The sequence below is a fragment of the Bubalus bubalis genome, chromosome 14 (genome assembly GCF_019923935.1).
Source record: "Bubalus bubalis isolate 160015118507 breed Murrah chromosome 14, NDDB_SH_1, whole genome shotgun sequence".
In the NCBI taxonomy this organism is placed as follows: Eukaryota; Metazoa; Chordata; class Mammalia; order Artiodactyla; family Bovidae; genus Bubalus; species Bubalus bubalis.
Genome location: NC_059170.1, coordinates 41,256,246 through 41,271,166, shown reverse-complemented (window position 1 = coordinate 41,271,166; position 14,921 = coordinate 41,256,246). Strand labels below are relative to the sequence as shown.

Genomic DNA, 14,921 nt, shown 5'->3' with positions numbered 1-14,921 from the left:
CTCCACCTCACTCAGCTCACGTGTGGGCACATGGGGGGCGGGGGGGGGACAAAGCCTGCTCTCCTCACTGCAGCCCCGCCGCCCAGCTCAGCTGCACAGCCTGCCCGCGACCGCAGCCGCACTGCCCTCACAGTAACCCACATTCACAGCGGAAGGCCAAGCCAGGGCTAAAATCTGCTCCAGCTTTTTTAAAAGGTCACGTCTTGGATAAGTGACAAGGTTCTACTGTAGAGCACAGGGAACTATATTCAATATCCTGTGATAAACCATAATGGAAAGGGATGTGAAAAAGAATATTTATATACATATATGCATAACCGAATCACTTTACTGTATAGCAGAAAGTAACACAACATTGTAAATCAACTATACTTCAATAAAATAAAGTTTTAAAAAAACTGTCAAGGGCTCATGTCTGGACCCCTCCTCAGAGAGCCTCAGATGGGAGATCCTGGGTCAGGGCCTGGTGAAGACTCTCAGCCCACTCTCTGCTCTGACTGGGCACCAGGCTCAGAGGCACCCCCTGCTGAGAGGCCCCGAGTGCAGTACACAGGGGCCAGCCATAGCTGTCCACTCTGCTCCCCGCCCTCTGTCCATTCCCCACTTGGAAATCCTTGGCCCAGACTCCGGGCTCCAGGCAGGCAGTGGTCTTGAACTGCCCCCCACCTGTCTAGAGGAAAGGGACTTGTGTTTGTGCACATCCCCACCCCCAAGCATCTCTAGAATCTGTCTGCTTGAACAGACCGTGAAGGGCCAGCTTGTGAAATAGGTACGTGGACGGCTGGGAGGAGCAGCAGCCAGTGCTATCTGGCTGAACCCCCTCAGGGAGACACCCAGGTTATCTGTGCCTGCCTGGCGTTACAGACCTCAGGCAGTGCCAGAGGGCCCAGGATTGCCGGCCTGCTGGCTCCCTCAGACGGGTTCAGACACACCTCTGCGCAGAGGCAGGCTGGAAATCAGCTGGGTGGCCCTGTGGCCCAGGCTCCGGCCTCAGGTCACAGGTTGCCCCTCCTCCCCGGGAGATGCTTGCCGGCCATCCCAGGCTGATCCCTGCCCCTTTACTTCCCATCAGGAAGTGAGTACCACGCCTGAAGAAGGAAGCGCGTCTGGAGGACAGAACCCCAGCCAAAGAGGCTGTCCTTCTCCCAGAGCCACGCGGCCAGCACCACATAAGGCCCACCGTGCTGCCTAGCTGCCCCCGTGCCTCGGCCCGGCGGGCAGGATGCGCCTGGGAACTGGCACGGCCAGCGCTGCAGACAGGCGTAGGACAGGATGGGGACACTGGGCTGCCCCAGGGTTCCCAAAGCAGGTCCTACCAGACCTCCCGCACCCTAGGGAGGTGGAAATACATGCCAACAGCACTGAGAACTTGAAGGCAGCGTAGACCCCACCCCCAGGCAATGGCCCAACTCCCAGAGTAGGAGCAGGGTGGTGTCTCCGCAACCCAGGAGAGCAGTCCAAGGAGGATCCTTGGACATGGAGAGCAGGCTGTAGATACGTGCACGTTTCGGGCATGTGTGCAAGGGTGTGTGCGCACATGTGGACCCATGTGTCACTAGTATTTGGGGCAGAAGGGGGTTCATGTTACAAGCTCTCTGCTGATTCTTCAGATGCACTTCCTCAGAAGAACTCGGCAGACTCAGAAAGGACAGGCCTGTGCCCCTGAACAACAAGACGGGTCCCCCGAGCTTCAGACAGACGAGGCAGGTGGGGTCCCAGGAAAGCACATTACCCTCGGCACCCTGGTCCCTGAGAACCTCAGCCCCACACAGCCTCCTTCAAGGGCTCTCAGGTCACGGGTCTGGAACTTTGTCTTCAGGCCACCAAGGCCTGTGACCGTCCTGGGGCACCTTGGGTGCCACCACGTGAGACACTTGGCAGGAGTGCATTTCAGTTTAGTGGCAGTTTATATGCTGGCAGGACAACCAGCACCAAGTGTAGGCAGCTCTCTTCTGAGACAGGAGGGAGAAAACCTCACATTGAAAACCTAACATGACCAGGAAAATGATTAATCCAGGTCCCTCAAAAACTAGCTGCCATTACAGACAACCCAGTCACACGCTTCTCTTTTCCCTCAAACAGTAAATAGCAACAGTCACGGGGCATTAAGACTAGCTGAAGTTTGTAAAACCATTTTGTTAGGCTGAGTCTGTTTATTTTTAGAGAGAATAATAAATTCTTTGCCTGCACTTATAGGTTTATACCTGCTCAGGGCAGCTTTGCAATGGAAATGAAGTTGTTCTTTGTTTAACGAGCTGGCAATCTTCCTGAGACTCTCCCACAGTGACAACCACACACTCAGAGGCTCGCCCAGAGGCCCTCAGAGGCCCGACATGGCCCAACACCAGCTCATGGTCCGGGTCCACAGGAGGACAGGAGGAAATTAGTCCATAGCTGGACCCCCTTCACCTCCTCCACCCCCATCACAGAGCCTTCATCTTCTACTGAACAATCACACATAGATCAAGTTGGGCCAGTGAGGGTGAAGAACACTGGAGCGGCTCACCTGTTAGAGCAGCGCCCCTGACTCCAGTGCGCAGAGCCGGGGGCTCCCAAGCCACATGGGGTTCAGAGCGTATCTGTCCAGGGGACCCAGCTCAGTGCAGTGACAGGCAGTAAAGGCTGAAAGGGACTGTGACAGCTGAGGGTATTGGGTGCAGGGGGAGGGATGAGCAGGGCAGGGCCCGCTAGGAGCCACAGCAGATTAACAAACGTCACTTTGCTGCTTCTGCAGGAGTCACCTGAACACAGCTTCACCAGGCCTGGTGCACTTGATCTGTGATAAAACCTGAGTCTGAGAAACAAGCAGGAAACCAGGGGTCCCTGGGGCCTGGAACTCTGAACTCTCCTCCTGCTGTGTCCCCTTCCTCCCCTCCCCATCAGCCAAGCACACCTGCACCTTCTCTCTGTTCCTGGGATCCCTGGGCTAGGACTGGACGTTCTTTCTCCATCTTCCTCAGGCTGCACCATCTTCCTGAGGCCGCTCCTTGTCAGCAGCACCTCAGCTTGAAGGTCATGTAAAGCGACCTTCGCTGGGTCGCTGGCCCACACTGGGGCCATGGGCTTGGGGATGTTCGTTACTGTAACGCACCCCAGCCTGCCGTGACTGCTACAGTGGCACTCAGTGACACCTGTTGAATGGTTGGCCAAGAAGCCCTGAGCCACCCACCAGGAGGGTAATCATGCCCACAACTACCTGGGGTACTAAGGGACCACAACCTAGGCTCCCAGTAGGCCTGCAATAGCCCTGTAAAGGTGAACTGAAGCTTGAGCCAAGGGGTTTTCCCATGCGGATGTGGCCACAGACCAGACACCTCTGAGCAAGACAGTCCCGGGAAGGAGCAGGGCTTCAGGAAGACAAGTACCTGCTCCCGATGCCAGGTCTGCTCAAACCCCGCAGTGCACACACTTGGTGTACAGAATACATGATCACAGATACCCTCTGATCCCTTAAATATCATGGCCCTTGTTTTATTTTAGCCCCATTTCAAAGTCTTGGGTTTACTGTTGTGCCTCTATCATGACACACTAAGAGGGGCTGATTTTAGTTACCCCAGCATGTATGTGATTCAGCTCATGTTCATATCCACTTTTCCTGAGACCAGAGAACATTTCCAAAGTGGAAATGCCCCCTGATATAATGCCCTGCCCAGAACTGGTCACAGGCACATGGAACTGCTTGACCAAGAGTGACCCTGTGCCTTGAACATTCATCATACTTGTTTCTGAGGACCCTGTTCTCTCCAGCAGAATCTAAAGACACCAAGTACTGCCCAGGTGGATGAGGATGCCAGGCCTCCTCCCATGCACAGCTTGGCGGCAGTGTTTGGCACTGGTGCCCACATGCGCACGCAGAGGCACCCACCATCAGGGGACACACCGTACCTGTAGGTGATCTTCACTTCAGTTCCAGGCTCATCTCGCTCCCAGATCAAAGCGATGCTCTCTGGGGACTTCTGAACGTGCTGATCCAAGCAGTTGACTGCACAAAAACAGGAGCACGGACGTTACACTTGGTGCCACTGGAGTCAGAATGGGGAGGGTCCGGTTGGCCTGGTTTGCACCATTCTCCCTAGGTTGAGAGACGTCTCAGGTGCAGGTGACCACTGGGAATTCTAAAGAAGTGCTTCATGTGTGGAGCACTCCCCAAGTCCCAATCCCCAGCCTCATTCCCTGCCCCCACCCCCCCACCCCCCACCAGCGACCTGACCCAACTGGCCCTGTGGTTTTCAAGGCTCCCTGGCGATTCTGACACGGCCAGGGCTGAGCACTGCAGCCCCGGGCTGCAGGAAAGAAGACTCGATGCAAACAGGATGGCCTGATTCCATGCAGTGCATGGGGAGGGTGCTTGTGGGGTAGGGGTGCAATCCAGGACAAGGACCCACATCCCTTCTCAGGTATCCAGCCAGCACCCAGCTCTCAGAAGCGATGCATTGACGAGGGAAACGTCTCGCTAGTTTTCCAGGAGGCTTGCTCCCCTCCCCCTCCGTTACCGAAGCTCAGGTCATATGACTGCCCACAAAAACAGGTCGGTTGTGGTGGTTTACTGTCAACCTGAAGATCAGTAGGATCATGTTCATTGCTAACTTCCTGTTCACCACTGACTGGACTTCAAGGTGAGCTTGGCTCTGGCCGGTTTTTGCCAGAGCCCCTTCCAGCCGGCCCTCGTGGCCTGTCTTCATTCCTCACCTCCCCATCAGCAGGGAAATAAATACCTAAGAACAGCTTTGGGACCAGCAGCCACTGCCCACCTGGTCTTCAGGGTCACCCTCATGTCAAGGTATATAAATTTTTCCTTTCCTGTCTTTTGGGGCAGTTATTTATCTTCTCCCAAACTAATCTTCTTCTACAGAAATGGGAGATGTACCCTTTGCCAAGTCTAACTCACAGGGCTGGGTCAGAATCAGATGGAAAGCAATCCTGAGAGGTTACAAGAATACGAGGTCAGTCACCACCCGATAATCACCCTGCTGGGAGTTCCTACAAATATTTCCTGATGGAAAACCATTCTGACAGAAGTTATGGGAGACTCTCCCCATAACAAACCCATAATCCTCGAGAGGGTGAACTCCCATGGAAACATTTACAAACTTTAGCTTGCGTCTGTGTGTGCCTGTGTGCGTATGAATCCCATTTTTTCCCCCTCTCAGGATATTATCGGAGAAGGCAATGGCACCCCACTCCAGTACTCTTGCCTGGAAAATCCCATGGATGGAGGAGCCTGGTGGGCTGCAGTCCATGGGGTCGCTAAGAGTCGGACACAACTGAGCGACTTCTTTCACTTTTCACTTTCATGCATTGGAGAAGGAAATGGCAACCCACTCCAGTGTTCTTGTCTGGAGAATCCCAGGGACGGGGGAGCCTGGTGGGCTGCCGTCCATGGGGTCACACAGAGTCAGACACGACTGAAGCGACTTAGCAGCAGCAGCAGCAGCAGGATATTTTATCTATCACTTACTCTGGGAGGTGAGAGGGAAGTTCAAGAGGGAGGGACATACGTAAACCTATGGCTGATTCCTGTTAATGTATGGCAGAGACCAACACAATATTATAAAGCAATTATCCTTCAATTAAAAATAAATTTTTTTAAAAATTTCAAGTTTCTAACAGGTATATAAGCTATACCTCACAAACTTGATAAATGAAGGGTGGATGTCATGGGGAAAATTCCTACTTACTGTCACAGGAAAGTTCTTTGAACTACTAGAAAAACAGAAGAAAACAAATCCTCCTCCCCCCGCCCCCCAGCAAAAAAAAAAAAAAAAAGAAGAGACAAAAGCAGAAAGACAAACTGAGAAGGGGCTTGGTGGCAAAACTTGGATTTATACAATAAACCTGACATCAGTCATGTATATGTCGGTCTGGTCCAAAGTTCATTTTTTTAATATTTATTTATTTTTGGCTGTTCTGGGTCTTCATTGCCATGCACAGGCTTTCTCTAGTTGCAGAAAGCCAGGGGCTACTCTCTAGTTGTGGTGTGTGGGCCTTCCATCGTGCTGGCTTCTCTTGTTGAGAAGCATAGGCTCTAGGGACATAGGCTTCAGTGGTTGGGCCTCGTGTGCTCAGTAATTGTGACACACAGGCCCAGTTGTCCCATGGCACGTGGGACCCTAGTTCCTGGACCAGGGATCGAATCCTAGTCCCCTGCATTGGCAGGCAGACTCCCAGCCACTGGAGTACCAGGGAAGCCCTGGTCCAAACTTCAGAAGAGTTTTCACACTAAGACCACAGGTTTCTGGCTCCTCTTGAACAGTCAGCAGCTGAGGCCATACCACACCTGGCAGCTGAGTGGTGGCCACTCTCAGCAGGGGTGGGCCTGTCACCCCCCTTGCTAGCCATGCCCAGTCTGCTCAGGTCCTGTCTTGGGGCCTTTGCACAGTTTCTCCCTGCCTGGGGGACATCGTCCCCCCCTCCCCACTGCTGCACACCATCTGGTACCCAGCCTCCCCCAGGTCTCAGCCAACACGTCCTCACTCCACTATGGAGCACCACTCTTCCCCGGGACCTTATGCCTCCCAGACTCTAATACCCACTGTGGTGTTTCCAGCCTGCTGCCCCTTTGTGGGCAGGGGTCACATGCCCGGTTCCTCTTTGGACACCTGCAGCCTGACCCAGGGCTCCGAGCACAGGAAGCCCTAAGTTCTGCATGATGGATGGACCTGCCAAGTCCTCAAGTTAGAGGATGATGTGGGGTCCAGGTGACACCAGGCTGGGTGCGTGCCTGGGAGAGGGAACAGACCTCTTCTCATTTTCCTGGCTTTGTCCCTCAAGAAATTTCCTTTTGGGGCCTACATCAAGGCTTCTGACTTCCCCAGGATCCCAGATGACTTGTGAGCATGTTAAGTTTTGAGGCCCCACCCTGAGTCTCTGACTGAACAGGTCTGGGTGGACTTGAGGATTTCACTTCTACCAGGATCCAACTTGATGCTGTGACTGCAGGTCCAGGACCTCTTTCACATAGGCGGGTGCAGACACACATGCACGTATGTCTCCTGGTACGCACAGTTCAGAGTCTAGGGCAGCTTTCTTTTTCCAGTGGTGGTGGTGGCAGTTTAGTCACTAAGTCGTGTCCAACTCCTGGATAGGAGTAATTAAAGACCCTTGCCATCTCTGCAAGACATCCGGCCATGCCCTCACTGGATGGCAGCCTGGGGTCACGGTTAAAACCACACTGTAGAGTCAGGCCACTGTCCAACCACTCACTAACCATAGATTCGTCTATTTATCTCTAAACACCACCTCTAAATCTTACTCTCCTAACTGGTGGTGGTAACGGTTCCGGACTCTAGGAGGCATGGTAGTAATTAGATGCCACTGGAGTTTTCCTGCCATGGGGTGTGACTGTGTCCCCAAGGGAAACTGAGTTCACAGCTGCCATGGACAACCCTCAGATGACAGTGTCCAGAGAAAGCACAGGGCCGGTCTGAGGTGACGTGGCTCTATGATGCCATGTGTATGTTGACTTTTAACACATCTGCATTGCTCCTGCTGTTGCCTCAAGTGCAGAGGGGAGGAAAAAAAAAGGAGGAAGAGAAGGAAACCCTTACATCTCTCATTTTTCAAAAAAAGTCTCCACCGAAGAACTGGGCAGCAAGACAACGGAATTTCATTTCCAAGCATTTCCAAGAAAAGTTGGGCAAGGAGATAGAGCAACTGAAGGCTTGGCTCAAACCCGACCTCTTATTTCGATCCTTTTCCAAACTTCCCAGCACACAGTGATCTCTCCTCCCACAACCCCATTCATCACTGACTCATCTTCCCAGCAGCCCCCATTCTGACACAACATCAGCTCTGCTAAATCCGCCCCCATCTGGGTCACAAGGTCCCTATGTGCAGGGACCACTTCCCTAAGATTCCTTCACCTCGGGAGGGGGCAGGGGATGAAGGGGCAAACTTCCTAATTCTCCCCTTAGCAGCTGTAAAACCTTGAGCACTGTCACCAGTGTGAACCTGCTCCTGTACTGATCTGTGGTCCTTCTCCTCATCAGAACGCAGGCTCCGAGGCACTGGGGCATTTTATGCATGATCCCCACCAAAGACGAGCTAGAGCCCTTACATCCACATCTGTACAATGGGGCCACCAGACACTTCAAATTGGTGTCACAAGGATGTCATGAGATGAGGCATCACAAAGTTCACCTAAGGGCAAGTCTGCACCCAGGCCTGATGTGGCTCTGCAAGCAGGTAAGCGGGTGTGTGTGGTGAGTTTGGGTTTCTTTTAAAGAAAAGGTGATGAGGGACTTCCCTGCCAATCCAGTGGTTACGACTTCGCCTTACAATGCAGGGGTGTGGGTTTGACCCCTGGTCGGGAGGCTAAGATCCCACAAGCCTTGAGGCCAAACTAATCAAAACATAAAACAGAAGCAATGTTGTAATAAATTCAATAAAAACTTTTAAAAGATGGCCCACATAAAAAAATAATTAAGATATTATTAAAAAAAGAAAAGGTGACCAGAGGGTCATCAGTTTCATCATAAACATGTACACACGAATGCAGGCATTTCCATCCAACAAACTTGTTGGTTGTTTAAATGCATCCCTGCCCCTCCTCCCTTTACAAAAATTTAATTTTAATCCAAAGAGATGAGGGAGTTAATATTCACAAGAGGAGTCACAATAGGTTTTCTTTAAATAGAAAACCTCCCTGGCATAATTTGAGGTATTACGTCAATCACAAAAACTGTATTTGCCAACTTTCCAGAAACATCTGCTATTTAAAGTAAGTCATGTCTCTAACAACTGGGGAGGATTCAGAGCTTTCCGAGGGTCCCTCCTCCTAAGACCTGAGGTCATGTGTTCACTGAGAGTTCCTTGAAAGACCTGAGTGAGCTACTTCAGCCACTGGGAGGAAATGCAGCCTCGGAGGCAGGCTCTTGCCATCTCAACGTTTCTGTTTCTGCCGTCTGAATTATTCGAGGCACGTCATGAAGAGGAGAGAGCTACAGCGAAATGGTTTCCACTGCTACAAGGAATGTTCCAAAAAGCGTCCAAGGAATCTCTGTGTTCAATGCTAGTTATAAACAGTCTATCCCCAAGCTTGAAAATAAGAATACACACACGTGTGTTTCAAATTCAGACTCAAAATAGAGTTTCGTTTTGTATTCTGAAAGCAACACGTCACTACCCTCCAGTTCTGCATCTGCAGCTTCCTGATGTCTCAAGTTTATACCCATGGAGCAAACACATCTGTTGAGCCCTGCGAGGGAAAGAGCCAAACTTCAAAAGCTGGAGTTTTTATCAGAACGTGGCTTTCTAAAGAGTTTCGGGTTTCATGCAAACCAGTCACTGCAGGGGGTGTCAGGTCTACCTCCCCACCCCCACCCCGCCCCTCCCAGGGCCCTCTGACACCACAACCCCCCACTGGCCTGGCTCTCCCATGGTCCAGGAGGGCTTTCAGAGCCACGTCAGCCACCTGCGTGCCCTCCTCAGCCTGCTTCCCAGAATAGGCTGGTCAGATGGAAAACCCGTGTGGTCCCATTCAGAGGCAAAGCAACACGGCAGAAGAGCAGGTTCAAGGTTACAGCCTCCTCCCAGGATTCATTAATAAATAACAAAGGCCAGTGATTGGGTGCAAGGAATGTTCTGAAGACAGTGCAGAGTGCTTCACAAGCATTTTCACATTCAATGCTAACAGCAGTCCCAGGTCACCTGCCGCTGGTCAGAAGCCTAGCAGCTTCTGCCTTGGTCTCTGGGACCTCTGGTAGCCAACAGCCCTGGGTCTAGTCACCACCTTGTGAGAAGCTCCTTGTGGGTGCTCCGGGCCACAGCTCCAGCTAAGCCCAGCCTGCAGGCCAGGCCGCAGACTTGGGAGTGAGCAAGGTAGATGACTAGAGTCCCACAAGCAGGGAGCAGAGGCAAGCCACTCCGGTCAGGCCCTGTCCAAAGTCCTGACCCACGGAATCCAAGAGACTAAGAAAATGGCACGGATAGGAACTGGAACAGAATTTCAGTTACGCACTGTTCTCATGTTACAAATGAGGAGACGCACCAAAGAACAGTCAGGGAAGGGCAGGAGGAGTAAATTGGGAGAGTGGGATTGACACAGACACACTACTATACATTAAATAGTGTAAACTAATAAGAACCTACTGTAGAGCACAGGGAACTTTTTATTCAGTACTCTGTAATGACCTATATGGGAATAGAATCTGAAAGAGTGGATATATGTATATATATACTTGACTCACTTTGCTGTGTAGCTAACACAATTGTAAATCAACTATACTCCAATTAAAAAATGAATTTTAAAAAATTAAGCACTTGGCAAGACTTTAGATAGAAAGAAAAAAAAAATGGTCAGGGGAAAACAAGGATTCAAACCCAGAGTCGGACATGACTGAGCGACTGATCTGATCTGATCTGATCTGATGATTCCAAAGACACACCCAGCACTACTGAAGTGTACAGTACCACCCACAGACTCTTTGTTTGTTTGAGAGAGATAGATTGGCATTCATCCCAACCCACCCATTTAGTGGTGCCCCACCTGCCCTGGTTGGACACAGGTCAGTGGTTCTCAACCTTAAGTGTGTATCAGGATCACCTGGAGGATCCACCCCCAGGTTCCTGGCTCTGGCCATCTAGGATGTTTCTACAAAGTTCACAGGTCTTGCTGATGCTGCTGGTCCAGGGACCACACTTTGAGAACTGTATGTACAGACCTTCCTGAAGGGGCAAACTGAGTTTTAAGTGATGCTCCTTTGAAATAAGCCATCATCACACGACCATCACACAGACAGACAGAGCATGCCAAAACACACCCCCTCCCACCCCAGCCCACAACTTTTCTAGTGGCTCCCAGGATAGCCATGACTTGCTCTGGTCCTTTTTCATATGATCACCTCTGATTTACAGACACTGGCGACCATCAGAGATATTTCTGACAGATGAGTGGGTCACATACACATTTGATGAGAGAATGTGGCTGAAATGCTGTTTTTCTACAAGGCAGTTTTCTGAAGTTCAGTTTCTGGCTAAGGTAACCATAAAGGAGAAATAAATGAAGAAAAAGAGGCAGAGGAGTGTCTTGTTGCACACCCTAACCCTGACCTTGAACCTGACCGAGTAGGGCTCACAAGGCCCTGGCTGCCCGTCGCATTGGATCTGTCATTACATCACCACCACCACCACCACTCCCCACTTCTTATCTGAGAGTGAAAGGTGGCACGTGTTCACCTTGAATGTCCCTGGCAGCCTCAGGTCGCCCAAGTCCAAGGCAGCTTCTAAAGGAACTGCAACCTTCTACCCCTTCCCCCTGCACGCAGCTCTCTCAATCTAGGGTGCATTCCACCAACCCTGCAAACCTAAGGGTTTAGTTTTTCTCCCACTAATCCAAGGACACTTTCTGCTGACTCAATTCTAGAGAAGACACTTATCTACTGAGTCATTTTTATTAAATCAGCAAAGCAATATACAATATATAAAAAAAAAAGTCTGGTCCAAAGTTCCCTTAAATATCTTTGCTTGAAAAATAACTGCAAGAAACTACCTGTAACTCTGGCTACTTCTAAATTTCACAAGTCAAAATCACTACCACTTATTGCTCACTAGTAAGTGCTGGGTCTGTTCCATACCCTGTGTGCCTGGTCATCACAACCAGCCCCTCAGGTGGGTATTGCGACCTCTAGTCTACACAGGCAGAGAAGGCAATGGCACCCCACTCCAGTACTCTTGCCTGGAAAATCCCATGGATAGAGGAGCCTGGTGGGCTGCATGCAGTCCATGGGGTCGCTAAGAGTTGGACACGACTGAGCGACTTCACTTTCACTTTTCACTTTCATGCATTGGAGAAGGAAATGGCAACCCACTCCAGTGTTCTTGCCTGGAGAATCCCAGGGACGGGGGAGCCTGGTGGGCTGCCATCTATGGGGTCGCACAGAGTCGGACACGACTGAAGCAACTTAGCAGCAGCAGCAGTAGCAGCAGTCTACGCAGGAGGATGCTGAGACTCAGAGGAACAGAAAAACTGGACCAGTAAAGAAGTGGAACCTGGAGACTTAGACCCCACTACCCAGTTTAGGCCTTGGTCAGGAAGACCTTTCCTTAAACAGCCCCTAGACTCCCATCTATCCCATTACCCCCTTCCTCCTTGACAGGCAGCCCCTCTGACCGCGCCCCATCTGGCTGCTCACACCCTAGACCTAGCCTGCCTCCTCCTTCCCTCAGTTGCTGGGCCGTCTGCCCCTGGCGGACCGGGGGCATGGCTGGCAGTGTGAACCCCAGTCCCAAGTCTGGACAGAACCGTAGGGGATTCAATCTCCAGTAGGGGCCAGAGAGGACAGACTGGGGATGCAGCTGGCTTTTGAGACCTCGGAAGACCGGCCCCCTGGGTCTTCGGGGCGAAGGTGAAACTGAGAGCGGGGAGGTCCCACTACTGCTTCCTTCCCGCCCGCCCGCGGGCTGACTCCGGCTGCCGGCGCGGCTTCCTCCTCCCCGCCACCCGGCGCGGCTCCGTTTGTTTACACGGGCAGGGCTGCTCCCCAGGCGGGTCGCCGGCCGGCACCTGGCGGTGACAACGGCCAGAAGCTTTTCGGTTCTGTCGCCGGCCGGCCCCGGGGGCGGGAAGTCCTGCTCCTGGCGCGCCCCTTGCCTTCCACCCCACGAGCGGCACGCTCGGTGTTAGGGCCAGTGGGGGCCACCGTTAGACTCGGGGGGGCGCCGGGGAGCCCAAGCCACGACCGAGGAGTCGGGGCCGGGCCGGAGGGGTTGGGGCGGGGTGGCCGCGTCGCTTGCCGGGGAGCGACGCTGGAGCGCCGAGGAGGGGGCGTGTAGAGCCGCCGCATGCTGGGCTCGGGGTCCCCCGGCCGCACGAGCTGGGGCGCCCCGGTCCCCAGGCCCACTCACCAGACACGTTTAACTGGCCTCCCAGGAACCAGCTGATCCTGCCGCTGCGGAAGTCGCAGTCGCTCACCGTGTGGTAGGGGGTGTCCCACACGAGAGCGTCCCGCGCCAGTGGCCCCCAGAAGGCGGCGGGCTCGCGAGCTGCCAGCGCGATTCGCTCTTGGTAGGAGCCGGGCGGCGCTACGGGGGCGAAGGCGCTGCTCCAGAGCCGGGGGGCAGCCAGCGCCCGCACCCCCACCCCGCGGAGGCCGCCCAGTAGCCGCCCGACGCCGCGGCCCAAGCAGCGCGCCGCCATCGCGCCTCAGAGTCCCGCGCCTCAGAGCCCTGTGGCAACCCGGCGCCCGCGTGCCCGCGCCCCGCCCCGACCCCGCCCCGCCCAAGGCCCCGCCCCCATGCCACCGCCCCGGCTCTCGCCCAATCCCGCTCCCGCTCCCGGTCCTCGCGCGCTCGCGCCCCTCCCTGGCTCCGCCAGCGCCCCGCCCCTCCGGCCAACGCCCCGGGCCCGCCCTCAGGCCCCACCCCCTCCCCGCCCCTCCCAATTCCTCCCCTCGCGCTCCAGAGCGGGGCGCCAAGGGAGGGGGAGCATCTAGGGAAGGGGGGCCTCCCGAAGCGCGGGGTACGGGGTCCCGGGGCGGGCTGCCGGCGTTTCAACCGGTGCGTCTTCCAGCTCCGACGGCTGCGCGGCGCGGGGAACCGCAAAGACTGGGAACCCGGGGACGCAGGCTCTCCCGGGCGCGGGAGCGACCGTGGAGCCAGGAAACCACCAGTTAGGTCCATTCAGCATCTTAGAGGCCGAAGGCATTCGTTTCTTCGTGCGCCCTGGAGAAGGAACCCGCAGGTCTGCCTGCACCGGACCCCCGCCAAAATATACACACACAAGCAGCACCCCCGCTCCGTGGACTAAGTGGGATCCTCTGCCCAAGAGGCTATGGGGGTACCCAGGGTGGTGGTCTAGGGTCAGCCGCATTCCTGTGGGAGCGAAGCAAACGCCCGGGGGTTTTGGCCCGCTGCTGCAGCTTCTGTGTCCTGGGTTCAAAACCTGGCGTTTCTAGCTCTCTGACCTCCGGTGAGTTCCTTAAACGTCTCTGTGCCTACACCAGCCCGGCTACTGAGCTCCCTGGGTGTCCCTCGCAGGCTGCAAGTTTCAGACACCAACTCATTTATTCTTGTGCAGCCCTGGGGAGGGGGAAACGCATGATATCTCTCTCCCCCAGCTGTACCCAGGGAGCCCGGGAATGGAGGCTGTGTCCCAGTTATCAAGCCAGGAAAGATAGAAGGGAAGCCACAGAAACTTGCTTCAGCCAGACTCGAATATCACAACACCCACAAACTAAACACATAATAAATAAGATAAACAAAAGGGAAAGGGGAATTTTGAAAGTTGGTTGGTTGAGTTCCATCCCATTAGCTGTAAGAGGAACTTCTGCTGTTAGCCCCTGTGTGTGTGTGTGTGTGTGTGTGTGTGTGTGCCCCCTCTCCTGTGCGCCTGCATGCACTTGCCTGCTTGCACATGGTGCCTGCTTTTTAAGGCTGGGGGAGCTGGGGTCCAATGAGAAGAGTTAGCACTTACACATGGGCACTGCTCTGTGCCAAGTGCTTGACCTGCATTTTTCTACTTAATTTAAAAATTATCTGGTGCTATCAAGTCCTGCCCACTCTCAGCTCCCAAGTGGAACATATGAGGACGCTGAACCCTAAGAAATAAACACGTGCTGAGCAGCAACCCCACTCCCGCCCCAATTTCTGCTTCACCACTTGGCCTGAATCACTTTTATTTTTTTTTTAAGCCTCACCACACAGCCGGCAGGATTTTAGTTCCCCAATCAGGGATTGAACCTGGGTCCTATGCAGTGACAGCACAGATTCCTAACCACTGGACTGCCAGGAAATTCCCTGAATCACCATTTTTAATAGAATAAATAATAAAACTGAAATAGAGAAAGACCGCAAGTGTGGCCGGGGGTCCCAAAGATGACTACAGATGCTGGAGCAGAGGGTGAAAACTCCCAGGCATTTGCTCTATAGGTGAGAGGCTCCCCCTCAAGAGGAGGGATCCGTTCCCCACAAGAGGATGAGCAGTG

At 53.6% G+C, this 14,921-nt stretch overlaps 1 protein-coding gene across 4 annotated transcripts in view; it reads right to left on the bottom strand.

Moving 5' to 3' along the window:
• ACSS1 (acyl-CoA synthetase short chain family member 1) overlaps positions 1 to 13,192 on the bottom strand; it is a 45,182-nt gene extending 31,990 nt beyond the window's left edge. For 2 of the 4 annotated variants that reach the window (XM_006041731.4, XM_025264124.3), the window contains exons 1-2: positions 12,844 to 13,189; positions 3,886 to 3,982 (exon numbers count right to left, since the gene is read on the bottom strand). In XM_006041731.4, the coding sequence (XP_006041793.2) occupies positions 3,886 to 3,982; positions 12,844 to 13,135 (389 nt within the window). In that variant the 5' untranslated portion in view covers positions 13,136 to 13,189. Of the gene's footprint in view, positions 1 to 3,885; positions 3,983 to 12,843 lie in introns of all 4 variants that reach the window. The other 2 variants (XM_025264123.3, XR_003103165.3) reach the window with 2 other exon arrangements.
• Positions 13,193 to 14,921: the final 1,729 nt, after the last annotated feature.